General features: G+C 35.3%; 1 protein-coding gene across 6 annotated transcripts in view; it reads right to left on the minus strand.

Annotated features, from left to right (window-relative positions):
* The window catches only part of CCSER1 (coiled-coil serine rich protein 1), a 721,701-nt gene that overhangs the window by 247,913 nt on the left and 450,591 nt on the right, over positions 1 to 23,197 (minus strand). Inside the window, exon 10 of one of the 6 annotated variants that reach the window (XM_075751612.1) lies at positions 15,993 to 16,303. The exons of 4 other annotated variants lie outside the window; for them this stretch is intronic. In XM_075751612.1, the coding sequence (XP_075607727.1) occupies positions 16,223 to 16,303 (81 nt within the window). In that variant the 3' untranslated portion in view covers positions 15,993 to 16,222. Of the gene's footprint in view, positions 1 to 15,992; positions 16,304 to 18,992; positions 21,976 to 23,197 lie in introns of those variants that run through there. One more of the 6 variants, XM_075751611.1, reaches the window with a different exon arrangement.

Genomic DNA, 23,197 nt, shown 5'->3' on the forward strand with positions numbered 1-23,197 from the left:
TATACACACTATGCGAGGTAGGCCACTGTACAGAAAACTGCAGAAATTTCAGTGACACAGCAGTATCGCAACACAGGAATTTGGATTAACATGCTTTTCATGGACCTGGAGAATTAATATGACATTAAGAGCAAAAGACTTGATTTCAGAATTTAAAACGAGGGAAGAAACAGTCTATGGAAGGTTAAAAAAGATGCAACTAATAATGAAAACTTGCAAGTAGAGCACTGGGTACAAGTTTTCTTAAATAAATGCAAACAAAACCAATTATTTGATTAAAGCATTTGAAAGAACCTTGTCTTGCCACTTCAATCTCGACAATGCTCTATTGTTGCATACAGAACCTTTGTCATCTTCTGGCCCCAAAAATGCATTAGATCACAAATTTTTAAAAAATAAGGTGCATTAAAAAACATGACAGTGTCTCAACAGTCACGCTGTCCCGACAATCACAGATTAAGAAATCAGATATGGAAATATCAGGGAAGCATAAATAAAACAGTTTTTGCTTTTGCTCTTCTCCATTCAGTTCTTTTTTTTTTCTCCTAATAACAATTACATTTGCTTAACATCTAAAGACTCACCCTCCAATGAAAACATCTCAAAAGCTTTCCCTGAAGACTTTTTTCAAGCAATTAATAAATCAAAAGCATATACATGTAAATAATTATCATAGTAATAAAAAAAACTATAGAAACACATCTCTTCATTAAAACTGATGTCAATTTTTGACTCAGGAAAATGTGTAAAAGACATCATAACCTGAAAAATGATAATGAAGTTGGCAATTTTTAAAATATTACAACGTAAAACTACAAGCTCTTCGGTATCATCACTGAAGTTGTACTTCTTAAACCAAGTGACAGACAAGAAAACGGTCCAAGGAAAACCAACATTGGATAGTCATCACATCTCTACAAAGATTATCACTAGTTCATTTGAATAACCTCTAAGTTGGGCTTACTGAGCTATTTTAGTGAGTTTTTATAAATTTAACTCTTCATTAATCTGTACTGCAGCTTTCCATATATTCATTACAGACAGTTTGCCCATAACATAATGGGGGGGGGGGAAGGTTATGTCGCTGACCTGCATTAGGTCCCACTGCTACCACTGTCTATACTGTCAAGATCTGATGGGCTCTGGAATCCTTTGTTTATTTAAATTAAAACCTCACACTACTATTGTAGAAAATATAACAATTGTAACAATAGTTTTTAAAATATCTGAGATCAAATCTTTTTGCAAGTCTTCCCCAAGCTTAATTAGTTTGAGGGTTTTTTAGTTACAATAGCAGGTATATCCAATAAACAAACCAACAAATATTTCCCTAAGCAGCAAATAATCACCAACTACTGTTGAGCGTCTGTTATATTATGAGATGGTTGAAACGTAAGTATTTTGTAACTATTGTTAGTAAACATTTATAAATAACATTTTTTGACTCATGGTAGGAAGCAAAAAAAGTTAAAATTATTCAAAAGCAGTGAATGAATTTAAGTACAAGATAATAATTGGGTTTCAGCTACGAGTTTTTAATTTAGAAAGAGATAGCTTGTAATAGACCAGGTATAAAAATAAGATCTCCTAAATTTTATTTTTAGCTTATCATGGTTGAAAAGTAATACTTTGCTTAAACTAACACATTATACAAATTACATATTTCATCACAATATGCATATGTACTTTTTAATCTGCCTCTGAAAACAGAACAAAAACTAAATCCTCCAAGAAATTATCTTATCTTTCAGAATTGTAGGTTGCTCAGATTTCAAATTCTTTTTGTAGGTAAGAACAGACCCAAAAAAAAAAAAAAAGTATTTCAATAAAAATGTTAAGATATTTATTATTACTGTTAGCACAAGAAAATTCTTATACTGCATACTGACCCATGCATTATTTGTACACCACACCATGACCAAGTTTATTACTACATAAGGGTTTAGCTTCTCAAGAATAAAAAGGAGGTATTCATCAAAACAGTAAAAGATGAAAAAAAAAATACAGATTTTTCCTCCCTTTTATGTACAGGTAAATTTAATTACATTAATAGCAATTATTAAATAAAATGTCACAAACTAGTTTAACTCATCAAAAGATTAATCTAGATTCAAAATCAGGTTTAAGATGTATATTTGGGACCTGTGCCAAAAATGGCATGTTTTCCTCTGTTCACAGAGCACTGAGTAATGAGAATATAACCTGTTTGCAAATGTAAATACAATGAAGCAGTCCTTAATTAGCACATGCAAATGTAAATTCAGAAAATTGCTTATTATCTACAATGTTAAAAATTGTAGCTTCTATTTATACAAATTTAGAGATTATATTCTGTGTAATTGTAAATTTTAAGGATATGCATTAATCATAATTTGTCTTTGCAAATAGGATTAATTAGTGTTTGTAATAGCATATGCGAGTGGAGATTAACTATGAAGCACACTTGCTAAAGTAATACACTAAATGAAGTCAGCATTTTTTTAATTTATTTTTTTTTTAAACAAACAGAACTATGTACTTCAGTATCATTTCAGAAACTTTCATAGTAAAAGAAAATATACAAAAGCACAGAGCATGCCCAAGCAAAAGACACTGCAATGGATGCTTATGATGGACCAGAACAGCCTGGTGGAGTGCAACTGATTTGCACAGATCAGGACCCCAGAGTTCAGCGTCCAAAAACAGGAGACAACTGGTGAAAGAATATTCACTTCTCTCTGCCTCAGAAGTGATAAATACCTGAATACCCACACTGTGGCTTTCTACATAATGCACAGTTCCGTTACAAAACTGGATGTGATCAGAACCTAATTAAATATACTGCAACAGTCATACAAAGCCAAATAGTGGCAGAAAACTGCTTTCTGATAAAACAGAATCACATTGTACTTTACGTATGTATACGGTACTTAAAATTCCAATGTTTTCATCAAGCACTTTGCAGGTAGAAAAAAAATCGGATTCATTTTTGCAAAGATAATAAGATTTTCCAAATTCTGCATGAGTAATCCGCTGCTCTCTGCAGTCACAGTGCAAGGAATAATAAAACTAAATACTACCTGTATCTTGTCCCAAATTCCTTGGATAGAGACTGATAGAGAATGCAGCCTTTAAACTCCATGGAAGGAAAGCAGGGCATAACTTCTAAATAAGTTTTGAATTTAGAGACCTAAACCATGGAAACAACAAACTATTGCTGTCCCCCTAGTTCTCACAATTTGTAAATAGCTTCTACTTCAATCTTGATATACGTGTTTATATGAACTGTACAAAAAATGTCATACTATTCTATTTATGCCACACAAATAAATGAACAATATATTCAACTTCAGATCCCATTATAAAAAAAAATAAATGGATAGATCCCATCTCTGACACCTTTCACGGCAGCCTATCTGCACCTTTTAAAGGCAAAGCAGATTTCTATTCTAGCAATGGTGAAACCTCTTCCAGGCAGATACAGTGGAAAGTCCTTACTTCTAGGACATAATTTCACGCATTCATACAAAGTGACACAGCAATTAATACTCATTAGTACAAGATAAAGTTTTTGGCACATTTCACATACAAAAGGTTCACACTGGAAAACCCCCATTATGCTAATGGAGAATACAATGGTGGAAAAAAGGAGATGAAGTAATGAAAGAGAGTTCTATAAAAAAACCCAAGCCAACACCAATAAGCCCCATAAAATTTTAAAATAATTATTACTTCTTCTACAAAACCTACCCGCTCCTCATATTTGCATACAAATTTGTGCCTGGGTCATTTACATTACAAAGATACATAAAATTCCAACGGTTACTGTGATCCAAATCCACATACTATATTTAGGTTTTTGGAGGCTGTTGACTGCAGCTGGTATTTCAATACTTTTCTGTACTTGGACTGATGCGCTACAAAATTTAGCATATTAGGTGTCTCCTAATAAGTTCCATGTGTCTGCAAAATATTCAGTGAAGATTACGATCTGTGTATTGATCTGACTTTGTTCAACAACAAATGTCAGTGCTGATTGGTTTCAGAAATCAGTTTAATTATTTTTGAAGATACTGATCAAGATGGTGCCTTGTGTTTTGTTAAAAGAATGCCCCAGACCTTGAACATTCATTTAGCACAACCTTAGAGCCCACTGGTGGAAGTGTATTATGCTGCTCAAACTAATTGTTTTCCTGAAACAGGAAAAACTACAGTAAGATGTTGAGTTACTGAAGTTAATGTTTGTTGCAGCAAGTAACTCAACCCATTTGAAAAGGTAATGTTATTAAAACATATGGAAAAAAGCACTTTGTATGTTTTGCATTAATATTATATTAGTCTTAGAGATCCTTTGACATTGTATGCTGTGATTTGGATTTTTGTTTCCACTTACAGCTAGAGATGAAATTGTAATTCTCGTGTAAGTAATATAATCATGTACAATCATAAATTGGTTTGCCAACTTTGCCTAACTAAAGGCATCATAAATAATTTAGACTACAAAAAGAAAAGATTTCACATATGACTATTGTTCAACCTGCAAAAGCTGAAGTTATTACTGGCCAATTCCTACCCTCAGCAAATGTAGCTTCCTTTGAAATTAAGAGGGCATCAGCGTAACTATCCACAGCATCAGCACATTGCTTCTTATAATCATGTATTATTTGACCCATTCAGAAAAGTTGCATTGAATTCAAAGCAGTTACAATGGGTAGGTAGCTTTTGTATACGACGATATTTATAGAGCCTATGTACCACTTTTTACATGCAAAAATAACAATTAACTAATAGGTGACTAAATAAGGTACACTTGAGACAGATTCTGGCTCCCTTGTGTTTTTTCTAACCAATCCAGGAAATAGTTTGCACCTAAGGACGAGAATCTGAACTGCCCTGAGGATTAAATACCTTCTCTCCCCAAACTTGGCACATCCCTAGAGAGCTCTGTAGAGTATTTTTAAAGGACTCTCTTAAAAGGTTCTTTCTATGTGGATTTTCTTGGTTATTTTAATTGAGACTAAAGTTATGCAAAAGAATAGAAATCAATGGAGAAGAAGCTATTATAAGTAAGCAAAGAATTGCTGCAATTTCTAGGGTCACTGCAATTCTATGACAGCTGTACAGTTATCAAAAACTGGGCAAACTGGCAGAGGTTTTCCCTATAGCGTGAGGGGCAACACCATGCTGATTAAAACATTGCCTCCAGAAACCTTTATTGTAAAGGTTGTAATTTAAGTCCAGAGTCTGTCATGTGGATCCTCTATTTGCCAAATATAGCCAAAACTGTTGACTATGTAAGTCAGATGTTGGCATCTAAGGACTAAGTAGAAAAATGATAGCAAACAGTAGGAGAAAGTGTCAAGATGCTATTTAAATAGCATCATTACTATTTCTGAAGTGCTTTTGCACAAGCCAAAGCTTACTTGCATCACTACCACTAATGTGCTACTTCAATACGCATTTGGGAAATCTGCAGCTGAGGCAGTAACTCAACAATAACAAGAGCCTGGAGAATATGCTTTCAAGACAGAAAAAGATAGAATGTCTAAGCATTTTGTGACAATCCTTGATTTAACTTATTTCCTTAACGTGGCCATACATCCCATTTTGCGGTAACCAATATAGAAGTTGAGTAAGATAAAATATGTTAGTAAAAATTAAGCAATAACTTTTTCCAATTGGAAATTCTATTCTACACCCAAAAGTTTTCCCTCTTGACTTCACTGGTACCTCCATATAAACTTGCACTCCAAGTTATTGGTTTTGCACTATCAATATAACTACAAAGAAAACAAAAAAGATACGTTCCAAGGAAAAATTTAAAGCAAGAATGAAAACTGCAGATGGGGAAGACTAGTGTTCACAAATGAGCACAGAAGTAGCACTGAAACAAAAGTGCTGACAAAGAAAAAGTCTGGGAACTCAAGCATAAAAAAAATTAAATATAGGAAGGACCAGAGACTAGGGAATTAGAGAATTGTAATTGGCCAATGGGGCAAGTTTACAGGAATAGGAAGTGAAAGCACTGAAAGTTTTCAGAGAACATTTCAAGGAAAGATAGAATAAAAATATGAAAAAAATGAACCCTCCGTTAAATATATTGCACAGTCTTCATCCCTGCTCCCTTTCCCAATGCTTCCACCCTTGCCCCTTTATAAAGAAAATAAAGTTTCCTGTAGGCAGCAGATCTTTTTTCAGAAATAATATATTTATTAACCTGTGAGAACTGACCCAAATTTCAGTCTTGGGAGAGGTGTAAGACTGAATAATTGTCATGTACCATGGAAGGTTTCTCCACTAGTTATGTGAAACATCATATCTTACACACACACAGAGAGGAACAAATTTATGCAACTACGTGTTACAAAATAACATGTCACATTATTGTTGTAGTTGCATTTAATGAGCTTTGGCAATGTGTTTAGCAAAAAGGAAAAAAACCCTAAAAGTTACTGTGTGCAAAAGAAAACCCAAATACTAAGAAAATGTGCAGAAGAGATTTTGAGTGACTCACCCTAATGCCTCAGGATAGTTCAATATAATGTTCTGGCATCCTAAATTGAACATGGAAGTTGAGCCAGGCTGTCCACGCTTCCTTGTTCTTCAAACAAAACAAGAGCTTCCCCTGGCTATACGTATCGAGCTGTACACTGTAAATACTTCTGCAGAAGTTTTCTCTTAGTCTGATGGCTAAGAAAATCTGAAGCAGCAGCATGCTTCCCCTGGGCAAGAATTCACCAGACAACAGGATAGTTCAGTGATTTCTTTAACCCGGCCTTTAAAAAGTCTCCCATGAAAAGGAGGTGAAATCTTGCTGTGCAAAATCTCCAAAGGGTATGCTTTCCCAGGTGTATTTAATAAGATTTTTGGTTGGTCCTGCAATAATCTACTCAAATTAACTGAAGAACAAGCTGAGTATTTTATAAGCACATGGTCTCAAGTCTTTGAACATGTTTTTTATGCTTATACAAAAATACTGGTACTAATCATAGATTAATTAAATTTATCAGAAGTAAAGTAGCACATTACATTCATTACGTACAAGCAAAGGGCAAGGGGAAGGAACACTACAACAAAGCAGGATAGAAACAAAGCTGAAACGAGTGTCTTCAGCAGAAGGAAAGCTGTCCAGTATCGTCAAAATAATAACTTCTCCTGTCTTTACTGTAACAGTAACTCACTGAGAGTTTTAAAAGTCAGCTTTAAGAATTTTATGGGTATTTGTGGGCAACAACAAGGACTATGATATCTGTATTGAGGCATACAGACTAGCAATATGAAAGAGGAATATATCATGTCAGTGCTCTCTCCGCACCCTCCAATTTACCATGCTAGGAATCTTCCACCAACGCGTGACATCTTAAACATACAAAAGGCATTCTGTGTTTAGCCAGAACAGTGGCATGACCTACTGAAAATTCATTACATTACGAAACATAAGTTACTGCAAAGCACTAATGCAAAGTAAGCCTTCTGGCAGTCTAAAAATTTTTCTGTAGATGCCCAAAAGAATTTAAAAGTATTTTAATTAAATCGTACATCTGCATGGTCAGCTGAAAATAGCTGCTCTCTATGCAGTCCAAGTTGACAGCATACAGTAAAGCTCTGGATATTTGCCAACCAGAATCTGTTACAAATAGTTCAAGAAAACCAAAGGGTGCGTAAACAAGTTTTATGGGAATTTTACTTGATACAAGATGGAATAAACCAGTATAATTTTCTAGACATTTAAAACGCTATCTAAAATTACCTTAACATCCACAGAATTGAAAATGGCATTATTTTCTTTTCATAGATTTTGAACATGGCAGCTAGCACTCTGAACTATAGGAAAAATATCACTTCCTAGTCCCCGAGAATTATTCCATATGGACAGTTTGCCTTAGGTGTCTTTTTTTCTCTTCCCTTCCACCTAAAAAACAGAAACAGACTGAGGAAAAACAAAAGTTAAAAGAAAAAGTGTGACTTTCTGGTTTCCGTTATTGTTGAAGTTTTAGAAGCATGCTTTATGGGTGATAAAAATGATGTTTTATAGAAAAGAAAGAAAGGGGAGGATGAGCCAAATGGGACTGTAATGTGGAGAGAGAATAAAAACAATACAGCAAGATAAAAGGAAATGAGCAAAGGAGCAGCAGCAGGGGAAAATAATGAGCCAGAACAAAAGCCCCACCACTAACAGAGTTTGCAAATATTCCCAACAGCAAGAGAAATTTGCAGGCATGGCAACAAGAGATTTGAGAAAGGAAGACAGAAAAACCTGGGGTTTAGGAATGGAGCCAGCCAACTAATTTCTTCCCTTCCTGCTTAAGTGAGAATAAAAAGCTCTTAGATTCAAACATTTGGCACTTTCTTTTGGCAATATATATACCCCATATATATAATATTTGCTTAATCTGTTTCTCAGCATAAACTTGTTCAACAAAGAACTATAGTGATAGTGAACTACTGAAAAAACCTATAGAAATAATGAACATTGGATAGTAATTTTATCACCACTGTAGACAATGAGAAGCATGTTAATTAAACTAATAGCATAAAGAAGAATAATCAAACTAAACTCAAACCAGAACATATTCCTTTAAGGATGTTGTCAAGATAGAGAATCATAAGGGAAATACAATCATAAAAAGTAGGTCTATCAGCAATTACCAGTCTTCAGGTTAAGAAAATCCGTAACTTCATTCGGTGAACTCGACAGTTTACCAGTGACATCACTCTATACTTGTTTTTCCTTTTACTTTTTCTCTACTACTGGCCAGTATCAGGAAAGAACATTGAGGTATGAGGACCTTCAGAAGACAGATCTATTGCTCTCCCTGGATATTTGTTGCAAAGGGAAATACTAAAAAGTAAAGAAAATACTGGATATATGTAGGTGCACTCTGATGGGTTCCTAAAGGTTTTGTTTTCCTCCTTGTTCTCATTTTGCCTTTCACACTACTTGTCCATGCTCTTTTATCAGTCAGATCACTCAAATCAGATCTAGGAGGTCCATGACAAGGAAATTTTTTTAAGGTTTTGCTATTTAAGTTACTGGTGAGTTTATACCTGTACTATTTTAAAACAGACTTGAAAATTTACTTCTCTAACAACACAACAGCAGGCATGTATACCAATTTTATTCAAAATTCTGTCAGAGACTATTTATTATTATTTTGCAAAGTAGTTTATTCCCACAGATTAAATTACTAATGTTTGACATACTTGTGAAATGGCTACACGGAATATGCAGCCCAAATTTAAAAGGTAAACTCTACCTGCTATTCAACTCCAATTTGGTTGACATCAAGCTTGCGCACTCTGAAGCTTTGTACAGATTTAACAGAAAACATGATGAAGAATCACCTCATACACAGGACTGCTAATAAAGATATGGCACACAACTTGGTGAAAGATTTTCCAGAACAGTAATATTAAATGCAACACTAATCCACTATCAAAACAAGGAGAGAATTGCCTCCTTAAAAATATGCTATCTTTATTTTGGCCTTATTTATACAAAATTTGATTGCTAGATTATTTTGAATGAGAATAGGGGAAGACTGTATTCCAACAGAACATGGAGTAAATATCAGTTTCCATATTTTTTTCAATTAGGCCTTTTCACTGACATTGAAGATCACCTTCTCCCAAATAAATTGAACACAGTCCCAGCTATACCAAATGACCTCTAATCTAAACACTTGTTCTTAACTCCATACTACCAAGAAAGAAGTCCAGTATCAATGCAATTTAATACAGTATCCAATCCATTTTTTTTTTTTTTTTTTTTTTTTTTTTTTTTTTAGGCCAGCTTGCAAGCAAAGCTCCAATTTTTGTGTAATTCATGAAGGTTAATTTTTCTGAGAACATAATTAAATAGGAGCAACATTATTGGTAAAACTTTTCTTTCTGAGGCTTGGACCACCTGACACACTCAATGCAAAGCCCAGCTCCTGTAGTGAAAAAAGGGGCTCTTGGCCTGAGGCACCAATGGAAGTTCTGCCAACATTGCGTCCCTCATTCCAAGGATGAATTCACCAGTCTCAGTGTATCTGGGTATTTTGGAACAAAAGTTATGCTAAGTTGCATTAGTTTCTGAATTTGATACATGTCTGAATTCACACATCTAATCAACCATTTTATAATACTCACTCCTCAGATATTACAGCTCTGTAAGTCCAAGAAAGCATTATTTCCCTAACATGAAAAAGGATTGTAAAGATTATTAACACTCATCCCATTTGGGTCAGCTGCAGGACTATGCTTTGCTTTTATTTGCTTTGGCAATGGGTTTATGTGGCAAGGTGTTGGCAGCAGGAGGGCTGCAGGCTGGCCTCCGTGAGACGACATCAGGGACTGCCCCATGCCAGACACAGACTCTTCCTGACAGCTCCACGATGGACCCACCATTGTGATGGGTCCACAAAACAACACAGTGAGCATCAGTAAAGCTGACGGCACCTCTGTGAAAACAGATTTAAGAAAGGGCAAAACACCAGAGAGAAGCGAAGGAAGAAAAGGTGAGAAGAAGCCCTGTGAACAGCAAGGTCAGTGAAGAGGAGGTGCTCCAGGCACCAGAGCAGATAGCCATCCACAGTGCCGCCTGTGGAGAGCACTGCGTCAGAGCAGGTGGATATGCCCTGAAGGAACTGCAGCCTATGGAGAGCCCACACTGGAGCAGCTCCTGAAGCACAGTTAGCCCCTCAGTTCCAGATCCCAATTAAAAAACAGGAAAGAACAAACGACACAACCTCATAGCCCTGCCTTGAGTTCACTGGGATGCTCTCATCGTTTCCAGAGAGTCCCATAAATGATGTTACCTGCGGTTGTCAGCTCATCTTAATACTTAATTTTGCAATTCAGAAAGCTTTCCACATAGAAACAATGTGCTCACTTCTCTCCAGTTACCACAATGATTAAAAATTCCTGCATTTATTTTGCTATACACATATATGAAACAGTCTTTGGTAGGCAACTAACCTGTTAGCTACTGTTTCTCTAGTAAGTACCTTCTAGGATCAAGGAACAGTTTCGCAAGCCTTCGAAAAAATTGTGACACTGGGAGTATGAACAGAAACACAACAATGTCTGAAGAGCCAACTGCTCATCCTTAGCCTCAGGATTTTTATTCGTGTTCTGCAATTACTTGAGCTTTTTCAGGGTACCTGAATGCTTGCACAACACACAGAATCTTAAAAGCCAACTCCATTGGAGCCAGATAGGATCACTGAACCAGTCTTTTTGCAAACTTCCACTCTAACCAACAAAACTTTAGGTATTACAGAAATAGACAACATGAAGACAGACAAATTTGGCAATTTCTTAGGGGTTCTCTTTGAAGAATTTATTCATAACCTGACAGGAGTCCTGCAGTAGATTTGTCTCCACTTAATCTTTTCTCCTCAATCATGTAACAGACTGGAAGATGAAATATATATATGCCCAAATATATATTCACATGGACACTTCATAATACTTTCACACTGGGAAGCTCATGTCTCTGATGTGTGCACTTAAAATTGTTGCATCTACTTAAAGTATGAAGATCCTACTGCCTCTATCATCTGTTCCTCTCAAGCAGTTGTGCTTTCCTCATTCTCTACTTAAAACATAATATTATATATCAGCAAAGGTGTTTGGCCTTTCTCTCCAAATACTGCACAATATAGATGAAGCCCTCTTCTTTCAGCATCAAATACAAAGCTATCACTTAATTTCATCATGATAGTTAACATTAACATCACCATCAATTTTTTCCTGGATGTTTTTAAATGAATAAAAATCTCCCTGAAAGTAATGAAGCTGGTACTGAATACAAGTTGTAATATGGTATCTAATTCATGTCCTTTCAACTTCAGCATGATTTAATACATGCACACACAGAAATATATCTTTGCAAGTTTTTTTGCAGTGCATTTGCTAGTAACCAAACAGAAGGTTTTTTTCTTTTTATTGTTGGTATCCAGTATATTCTGTTTTCAATTTAATGCTTTTTTGTACACTACAAAAGAAATGTATTACTTCCCCAAATCTGATTTATAATCTTTTCCCTTCATGCTCCTTCTTGCTGTTTTATCACTAATGTTAATATTCTGTTGATTCTTAAGAAGTAGAAACTGCCATTACTAAAAATGAATAAATGAATACTAAAAGAGCACTGTATTGAAATGAAGGCAGAGTACACAGCCTGGATATAGCTCTCACCACACTTCGATTGTGAAAGTACTAGTAATAGGTCAGGGATAGAAATGGCATCTTCTGTTTCTATTATTGGTATAACATAGGTCATATATTGTACGCTAACTTTTTCTTCCTTAGCTCTTTCAGTTTAAATGCTTATATAAAAGTCTAAAGCATACTGAAAAGTTTAAATCATAATCTAAATCACCAAATGGTGTATATACACCTAAAAACCACTGGTTAACACTGGGTAAACTCAGCTCAAGAATATAAGCCACTGATCTCCTATTTAAGAAAAACAACATTTCCAGTCCCTTCACCATGCACGCAGTACCTATGCCCACAAACAGACTCAACTATTACGTTTCAAATTATTGGAGAGACCTTTTGTAAACATTGTAAGCTATAGGAGTTCTTTATTGGCCCAAATGCATATTGAGGCACAGCAGAATAATTTATATGCCAGTATTCACACTGTTCTGCATGTTTTCATATTGAAATTACTTCAGAAGGTTAATTTTAAAAAAAAGAAAGAAAAAAAGTGCTGACAAATGAAAGAAAATCTCCCTTTAATTCAAGCAGAATGTAATCTTTCTGCCTCTCAATCCCACCTCAGGCTTTTTGAGACTGGTCTACCTCTCTGACTGCTTCTAACAGTTAAAATTACTCTTGTTCCTTTTCAACCTCTCAACATTTACCACAGAATATTTGCTTTAGCTGTAACATTTTTGCACCTGTGTTAATTTTAAATCCAGTGACTCAATCTCTACTTTTTCCTCTCCTATGCTGTATCAAACAGCATTGCACTCACACATTCGGAAATCCCGGGAAGAAAGCGCAGAAAGCAAACTCACGTTATCTGGTAGTACTTGCAAAGCATCAAATGGAGAAAGAACAATGTGTGCTAGCTAAAATACCAAACCTCTGCACTTGTTCAGAATGTCAATGCTCAGAATGAAAACAAAGTTCTTTGCCAAAACTGTTTTACCACTGTATCCCAGTTAACACGGTGTTGCTGGTGCTTGTAACAGGACACCAGCCTTGGATTAAACTAACAGCATGAGCATCAAGATTTGGTTTTGTCTGGCCTGTCCGGGTATTTGCCTTAGCTCTTAAGGGCAGTTATCTAATGACCGGGTTACTATTATCTTTTTCGCACTACCTGTTGTCCAGCTTTCCACAGTTGCAGAGCATAACAGCTTGTATTGGGCTTACATGGCAAGGTTTTGGCAGCGGGGGCATGCAGGGGTGGCTTTGTCAGCTGTATGTTCGTATCTTACGGATATCAGTAACAAGCACTTTGTGAAGAATGATGTTCTGATAGTGAACAATCCAAATAATTACAGGCCCTGGACAACACTAGAGACCCCAGGACTATGAACAACTACGCAATGGTCAGTTACTCATCATCAAAGGCAAGAAACCTTTGAGGCGTGGTAAACCAGTTGTAAGGATAACAGACATGTCATGTAAACTTGAAATAAATGATAAAGAGCAAGGTATACAACATGTTAACAAACATATCAGAGAGATCTCAAATGGATTCCAGAATGAGGAGAAAGAAATCATCAACGTTAACATCAGACTCTTGCCAATGAGTTGTGATATCAGATTTACTGCAGTGCTACCACTCTCACGACTGACCTAAAGTCATTGACTGTCACAAGAGAGGCTGTGCAAGAGTGAGCGATACGTCAAAGAAAGGAATAGGTACAAGGAACTTAAATGCACATTTAATTTTTGACTGTTTGAACTAGATGTGCTAGCATCACTGTAACTGGAATATCAAAAAAAAAAAATCTTTGATCAGACTGTTAAGACTAATTAGAATAACACCAAGTTCTTGTCTAGGCATATAAAGCGTGGGCTTCACCCACATTGATCGTGTCTCCCTGAAGTCTGAATATTACTTGTCAGTCATGATTTTTTTCCAGACCATTCGAATGCTATGTGAACAAAAACCTAAACCTCAGTAATTTCTTATTGATTCATATTGTTTTGTAAAGTTATAGAAAAATGAAAATACAACAAAGAAAATGCAAAAACAGTATTGGAAGTGATGGGTAATTTCCTAGGAAAGTTAAAATCCCAACTCTTACGCTCTTTATCTCCTAAGTCAAAGGGCCATATTCAATTTTGCATTAAAATGACAGCTGCTAGCAACACCTTTATCAGGTGACAGGTTTAGAGATACACCAGCTGTTTCAGTATATTAAGTATTCTTTCATAGGCTCAGGAGGACCAGGTCAAAAGCTTGTTCATTCAGGAAGTAAAACTAGTTTTCCTCTCATTGGAATCTTGAAATGATATTTTCATTTTATTCTACTCTTATTTTTTCACTAAGTTACATAGTTTTTTCACAATTCTCTCCATCCCCAATATGGATTTCTTTAAGCAAAGCATCACAATGTAAAACGTTCTCTCTGTCCTCTTCCATATAACAGTATCCTACATGGACTGAAAAATATTACCATAATAAAGATGGTGATGAAAAAAGAAAGCATGACAGACAGGAAGAGGTAATGATGTCTACGCAGAAAGGATTTTCTAGTACCAGGGAAGAGAAGGAAAAATTGCAAATAGATGAAGTTCAAGAAGGAAGGTGAAGTTCAAAAGGATAATATGCACACGCTCATTTCTGTTCTTTCTTTAAATTATGTATTTGCTACTTAATGGGTTTTTCAAGATACTTCCAACAAATACAATTAGAACTATGCAATTATACATGCAAAGAAGTTTCAAGAAGCCTGACCAAAATGGCAAGAGAAGATGCTGAAGATGGACGTTATGAACAAAAGAAAAGATGATAAGGTTCATAAACAATAACACTGTTTTAAGTGGTACCTAATGCAACATCACTTATAAAGACGACCTGCATGAATATTTAGTTGATTGCTTTTACTTTCAGTTCAGATCCATTTAAGAATAACTGGTGAAATGTTATTTTTAAATGAGAGCAGTATGTCCACTGTTTGAAATTAAAGGCACAGGTGCTAAACAGTTGCTCCAGTTGAATAACTTATTATTATATACCATGAGGCCTGATCAAAATGGTATAGTAACAAGATTCAACTATCATCTCTTGTTAGTAAGAAAAGATTTCAGCAGGAAAGTTTTAAGAAATCAGATGGTACAATCTTTCTTCTTATCTTACCTGGTAAGGGTTGGAGCAGAGAACATCCTTGGGTGAATGAAGTCAATCCTGGGTGAGGGAATATTGAGGCAGCTAATACTGGTGACAGGGTTTGTGGTGAACTCTCCAGTTTGCTTCTGATTTCTTGCTTAATAAAGCCATAAACCAGGAATTATACATACATACACACACCCCCTCCCTTGTTTTGGACAACAACAGCTATCCCCTCAAGTAGCACAGTCAGGTCCAGTAAACACAATATTCACTTTGCACGTATTGGTGCTGTCTTAGCAATGTCTCTTAGAAGCTGAAGTACTCAGAAAACAGGATAAAAAGTAGAGTAAAGCTATGACTCTAACTGATTAAAAATCAGAGCTTGCATTTCTAGGATCAGCTCTCCTATTTCCAGGAATAAAGCTTACCAAGTGCCCTGCAGAAATGTCTACTGAATCACACATTAAAATTGCATACATAATTATGAATATCCATTAGTAGAGCACGTATCGAAAGGTGGTAACCCCGTATTCCACAAATGGTGCAAAAGTATTATTACTTGAAGACGAAAAAGAAAATACCAGTTTTGAAAAACTAATAGTTTACTTAAGTTTGCAGATCTTGAAGAGGTATTTTTTCAGATCTCAGAGACAAGTATCACTGAAGTATTTTCTTACTTGTAGTGAATCACCAATGGATGATTAATTGCACAAAATCATAAGAATAATTGAGTTTTATTTCAAATAACTTTGTGATAGCTTACTAATAATTTATTCATAGACATATTTAATAATGAAGATATTTCTGCCAAAAAAATCATGTTCTACTGTTGACAATACAAATATTATATTTAGTAGTAGCACATTTTGCCGGTAAGGGTAACTTGCAGCTCATTTCCTATACAGCCGTATTTAATTAAATCCATAAGTGTAGAGTGTCCAGATGTTGTTTTTTTTAATTTAATAATGATGGAACCAATGAGATGCTGATAGGTTTGTAAACTAAGCCTTCAGAACATGGAGAATTCCACAGGGCCTTTAGGAAAAAAAAAAGAAAAAAAAGAAAAAAAGAAAAAAAGAAATGAAATCTTCAAGATGCATGGTTTGATGGCAACACAAAGTTAAATGAAAAATGATCATTTCTACTGTATGCAGTCATGCAAGCAGCATGTAATAATAAAGCTTCTTTCACAGCAACGATCAACGTAACAAGGAATTAAGTGACAATGCATACAAAACCAGAAATATGACTTGTCAGCTTGTGCATGACATAGTTCTAGTTAGAAAACAGTTATGTACAACAGATGTCATATTTGTACAGGAAAAAGGTCACCAGAATGAGCTAGTTTATGCTAATAGAGGGAATCTACATGCAGCATGCGCACAACATGAAAACATTTCCACATTATGATAAAATGGTGTAAGTAGATCATTCTGCATTTAAAAGCACTCATTCTAAATGTACTAGTATGACAAAACCCATCCACGTTGCTTTATAATACAGTGGTTATCCATGCCTTATTTCTGAATTTTGCTTCAAGGTAAATATTTTATAATTTTAAAGAAGATAATACTCAAAGTCTATTGTGAAAAGTTGCTACTTTTAGAGTTTCTGATCGTTATTGAATGCACTTTAGTAACTTCTCAGTTCATTCTTTTGAAGAAAATTCAAAAGATTTCAGTGCTGCTATGATATTCCCAAACCATTCTCTGGCCTTACAAATAGGACACTGCTAGTATTCAGCATAATGCACGAGCAGAGTCAGCAAGGTATAATTTAGTAGCACAAGGATGGCTTTTTAATTTCAAGCAAATAAAAATGACGGAAAGGTCTTGTTTTTAAGGGTCCTACTTCCTTCTATCCTTAGCATAACAGGTCAGAGCAGATGTAGTAAAAACATGTTATTAATTCTAGGGATAACGGCTCATTTTATTAATACTTAGAGAGGTCATGAACTACCTGGTAGTATCTTTATGATAGAAACAATGTAGCTGCAACATGCTGAAAATGTGCTACTGCAATAACATGTTGGTAAGTCATACTCATTTATAAGTAGTGCACAGAAATTAAAGTAAAAATAAGAAATGAGACAAAATGTCTAGATGGATATGCTTAAGTTAAAAAGTAAACTGGGGAACTCTAAGGAGAAGACAGTAATGGAGCTAAAGGAGAAAAAGTGGGAAAAGCACTACCTTAAAAAAAAAACAAACAAACATCTAGGGTGAATAAGTACTAATAACTAAACACTCTCCTTTCCTTCTTCCCCCCTTCTCTCCCTCACCCCAAGATGTCTAAGCAAAAGTTAGTGACAGTAAGTACCTCATATTTTATTGCACTTCAGAAGCAAGATAACAACAGCGTAAGTGCAGATACAAAGACAGAAGTTGTTTATAACAGAGAAATGTAGAATAAGTAGAAAGATGGTAAACTTAACAGGCAAGAAAAACCTTGCACTGTTATTGCAGAGTATATTACAGGAAAACAATATTTTTAAAGACACAGAGACTACAGTATTATGTTAAGTTCTGGTCTATGAGTAAACTTAGCTATTATATCATCAAGTCACATATTACTACAAATATTTAAGCAGCACACAGTGTATTTATACAAGCAGCCAGAAGCAAACTTGCATTCCACAAATCAAAACTGAAGATCATTCATACTAATTGAGCACCACTACAGAATGTAAATTTTACTGTTCTTTATTCCTAGAGATGGCAAAATTAAATGCATAATACCTGTTCGTAATCAGCCACAGAATTAAAGTGATTAGTGGAAGCCTGTTTTTTCCATACAGCAAGTCTTGGCATCTGCCCCAGAACCCAGTTACTTTTGAGGTGCGTTTATCAACTTTTTGTATAGCACCAGAGACGCCAAACCCTCGGCACAAGCGAGCATCCTCTGGCAAGTTCAGCACTGGTCACTCGAACTGTTGATCCCTGCAGTGAGCCAGCCCCAGGTGAATTCATTCATTCATGTTCATGACTTGGAGGCTAAATGGAATTCAAACAGCAAGTACCTAGGGGCTTGATGGTCAGGCAGTATGTTTGGTAAGGGTTGGTGGGAGGCAACCGTTGAAACCAGAAAAGTTTCAGCATAAATGACACTGTTAATGGATGAAAAGTTTGACAGAATTTGCACAAGTAGGACATCCTAAAACACATATGGCTTTTGAAACAGTGTTTTGAAATTGTATAAAAAAAAAAAAAAAAAAAAAAACCAAACAAAAAAAGAAAATGGACAAGAAGAGAAAATGATTGACAGAGAAAGTTGTGGGAAAAGAATTAGCATTCCAAGAAAAACTTGGATATCCAGATATGAGTAAGTACACAGAAGTACAAGCAAAGCAAAGACTGAAATGGGTAATGGTTTGTTTGATTTCTAATGGTACTTTTTTTTTTTTTTAAATAATTCTGCATTAGAGAAAGTATATTATGCACAGGTTTGCATTATTTTACTGTATACATTAGAAAACAAATTCAAAGAGAAAATAAGAAATAAATAGAGAAAAATAATCTAGCTGTAACATAAAATAGCAGGTAGATATCAGTCTGCAAGGCAGGGGGGAGGCAGAAGCAGGATGTATTTTCTATTTTAGGTGGCAAAATGCAACGCATTTCACAGTGTACCAAACTATGCAATACTGTGGGCAGGACAGTTCAAGAAGTTCAAGTACTTCAATATTCTGTTCTCCTGCCTTCCTAAAGTAGAGGACACAATGAAACACAGTCCCTCACAGCATCCACGGCTGCCAGGGAGGATGAGGGAGGTGGAGGGGAACAGTTAGAGAATCCACCTCCACATTTTCCACACCCTCCTAGTGAAACACAAAGGCTCTGCAGAAAGCAGTGCCTGGGCTTTGAGAGGCAAACGGAGGCATGCTGTCCAAGGTAACGTACAGCAAGCTACAAAACAAATACCCTGAAAATGTATTCGTATGGCTATCTATTAATTTTAACACTGCACGGTAGGACAGGTGTTTAGAGTCAGTGCCTACTTACGTATCATCCAGCACTGTTGCAAACGCAATGCTGGTGATCACCAAGGAAAGGTAATTTTTGTTTGTAGCTATGCAAATCAAACAATAAGCAGATCAGGAGCAATACCACACAAGTTTGTTGTCTGAGACTTTAGAAGCATAATACAAAAGGTTAGGACCACTAAACTGGAAAGGATTCACCTTAAAATGGGGAATGAGCTAAGGAGCAGTCCATAACCTGTCTATATCAGCTTTACTCTCAGTTTGAAAGACAAAGAACAAATTCTGAGATGCGAAATCTATAATATCAGCACAAGACAAACACAGAAAAGACATTGTAGAAATCATGTCAGCTCTTGGGAATTTCTACTCTGTGTGGAACAAAATTAAGTATAAATTTTTTTCATCCAAAGACTGATAAAGATTGACAAAGCGGTGCTGAGCCGGACTTCTTTTGGTGACAGAAAGAGAACTCTACTGTGATTGTTTAATTCTGCTTTCGAGACACGTTTTAATGAAAACTCATTAGCAATAGCACCTGCTGCAGAGTGTTTGTGTGATGCCTGCATGATACTTTGGACTACCTATTTAGCTAGCAGCCATTCCGAGAGTTGTATCGCTTAACATGATACCGTAATCAGTCACAATGCTAGTTGACTGTATCTATTCATCTTCTGCTCCATTTTAGTAACCTGATCGACATGGGAGAAATTATTCCTTGATCTCTCAATAAAATAAGGCTTTGCAAACAAAGGAAGGTGAAGGAGGTTAAATTGGCATTGATTATTTAAGATACATTAATCATTTATTATTCAGCAGTCTCCCACATCAAACTGTTGTGAACATGGCTCTTTCTGCAAGATTCCCAACATGTTTTAAATGATTCTCAGTGCACGTATTGGAAATCAGAATAAATTTAGGACTATCGTAAGGTGGAGATCACTTGACATTCTGCAGTAGAAAGCAAATAGCTTTCTGAGAAACTTGGATTACTTTCTAACGTCTTCACTTGAATACACACGGCAGCTGGCTTGATATTTTCCTTTCAATTTAGTCAAGAGAGCAAAGTGGTCATGTTAATCACTTAAGGAAACTGTAGCATTTGTCATTGTGGAAGACCTTTCTCCTCCTTATCAAAACTTAATTATGGAATTAAAACAAAGTTTAAAATAAGTTTCATATTAAGACTGCTTTAATACAGAAAAGAGATTAAGCAGCACGCTTTCCAGTTCAAACAGTTCTGTACAAGAAACATTATCTTTACTACTACAGACTTTACCTTCCACTTGCTTGCTAATACAGTATTCTAAAGCAATTTCAGTTGAAAAATCTCAGTGTGCCACATGGGAGAAAACAGGGAAATCCATCAGAAGTATTACCCAACAATGTACAGGTATTGCAGGAGATTGCACGATCCAAATTTTGCTGATCATCTTGATAGCCAGAATCTGACTGTAATTATGTTACATCCGCTAACATAAAACATACTATATTAACTTCCATTCTGGTAACTTCTCAAATACTTACTGAAAACACTCAGTCAACACTGTTTAAACTTTTTCAGAGCAGCTCCAAAGGGACAAGAACATTTCTTCCCTTTGAAACATTGCATTTCTTCCTTCTTTACCCATTCCTTCCTAGACTAGCCTCTAGCCTTTTTTCATTACTGTACACCCTTATGGACGAAACTAGGCATTCCTCATCTAAGTCAAAGTCAGAACTTCCATTTACTTTTAACGACACATCTAAATGAACTCCAGGGCTAAAGAATAGTCTCTCAAATACTGGAGACAATGTCCAGAAGTCAAACAAAACAGAGCATTGCTTTCTTTCAGGGGCTAACCTGTCTCGGGGTTTTTTTCACTGCAAAATAGGCAACTATTGAGTTTACAGAGTCAAACAAAAGAATGTAAACCAAACTATTCACAAAAGCACTAATTTAAGCGTTTCTGAAAAACTACAGTCTGAATATTTGTACAACATTGATGAAATAATGCTATGCAAATTCCTGATAATGCTTTTATCTGACTATTGTTAGCTTCTAAAGTTGCATTAAGGTGACTTTTTTTAAAAAAAATTTTTTGGAATTACAGCAGCAAATCTGTAGTGATGATGGAATGAACTTAAATTTTCTGCTTACCTGTTAAACTAGATATCTTAAGTATTCAATGTATACTATTCTCAGAATGTGTGACTAATGGGGTGAAAATTCTACCTTGCATTCTCTGTTCTGTTTTGTGGTTTTCTATTTAATCTAATTTCACTTTAGCACAATATTCTTGTAGTTACACACACTTATGCACATCCCGAATAAAACAATGTACAGATACTACTTGCCAGGGTTACAACTTGCTCTTTAAAATTTCATATAACAGCAAAGAATACAAATGTAATTGCCACTTGATTTCAACAGAAACACAGTTGAACCTATCATTACCTCTAATAGCTATCCTTTGAAGAAGAGCTGCACAATCTAATAAGTGACCAAAAGTTTTTAACAATATTACAAAAAGCATTAACACTTTATGTGCACATTCTTCTTCATTGAATCCTCTTCATGATGATCATAGTAAGAATGTCTTATTCCTGTAAATTAGGTTAACTTTCTCTGTAATCAGTTTCTTGTAATACAATTTCCACAAGTACTCTGTACAAGATAAATATAGGTGGATGTGATGTTCCATACAAAAACATTCCACATTTCCTTTTGTTCTTGCATTGCATCACCCTGTATAAGAAAAGATATGATTGCAACCATGACATCATAGAGGCATTTTACCCAAGGAAGGCTGAAAAATGTGTTCCACTAACATTGAAGAGAATGCTGCTAAAGAAAATATTTTTTAAAAAATATTGTTGTTGTTATTATCTTTAATACCCAGATCTCAGCCAGAAAACTGTATCTGTTTGGGGGAGGGGGTTCTAATTTTTTGCAGAATCGGCAAACATCTACTTTATTGACAGAACATCTCCTCCCCCATACTCCAAGGGACTGGAAAGAGGGGGAAAAAACCTAATAAATAAGTTAATAATATGGATCTCTGTAGCAGAAGATACCACATATTTGATTTGGGAAAGAACAACCAAATGCATAAATCACATCTGTTTAAATAACAAAAAACAACAACAAAATAAAAAAACCCAAGCCAATGCTACAAACTGCTTATTCTCATTTTTAGTGGAAGACTTTTATTTAACATCTAAGATGTAGTAAAAAGTAGCTGTTAAGGATAATTAGTCCCAGAAGAAACGGATATAGCACTGCAACATACAAAAATGTTTTCAAGTATTTTTAAATATTATGGTATTTTTGCCATAAATATAAACACCTGACAGTTTCAGTAAATTCCAACAGACATTATTTCACAGACACAGTAGAACACAAAGGTTCATGTTTGGTAACCCATTAATAAGAAATCAGTGTAGATAGTACACTGACTAAAGTACTGACTTATTTGTTCTAAATAAAAAAAAAAAAAAACCAAAAAAAAACCCACTAAAAAGAAAAAAACTAAAACCAAACACAACAACCCACAAGTGTTAATACATATAAAAGTAATAATTAAACTACATTTTTACCCAAAGTATTTTACTTTTTTAAAAAAAAAACTATGTACTTCTGGCTTGAATCAACTTAAAAGACAGCCTGAAAAAAACACCAGAGTTTAGTTTGCTTCAAGAACTTCTCAGATAGAAACATAAAAATTTCATGTTTTATTCTTCAGAAGACTATCCTAAGACTCAGAAGACAAAACTTTAGTGTTCACTGATACAAAACATACTGAAAGGAAGGTTTTAAAATCTGCTTTAATTCCAGTGTTGTTATAAATTTCAAGCAGCATGTTGATATACACCAATGCAGAATCACAGCCTTATTTTGCAGAACAGTCTTTGGTAAGAAGTATTGTTAGATTTTGCTCAAATCACAGAATAGAACCATACTAGATATT

This window comes from Balearica regulorum, chromosome 4 (assembly GCF_011004875.1).
Source record: "Balearica regulorum gibbericeps isolate bBalReg1 chromosome 4, bBalReg1.pri, whole genome shotgun sequence".
Taxonomy (NCBI): Eukaryota; Metazoa; Chordata; class Aves; order Gruiformes; family Gruidae; genus Balearica; species Balearica regulorum.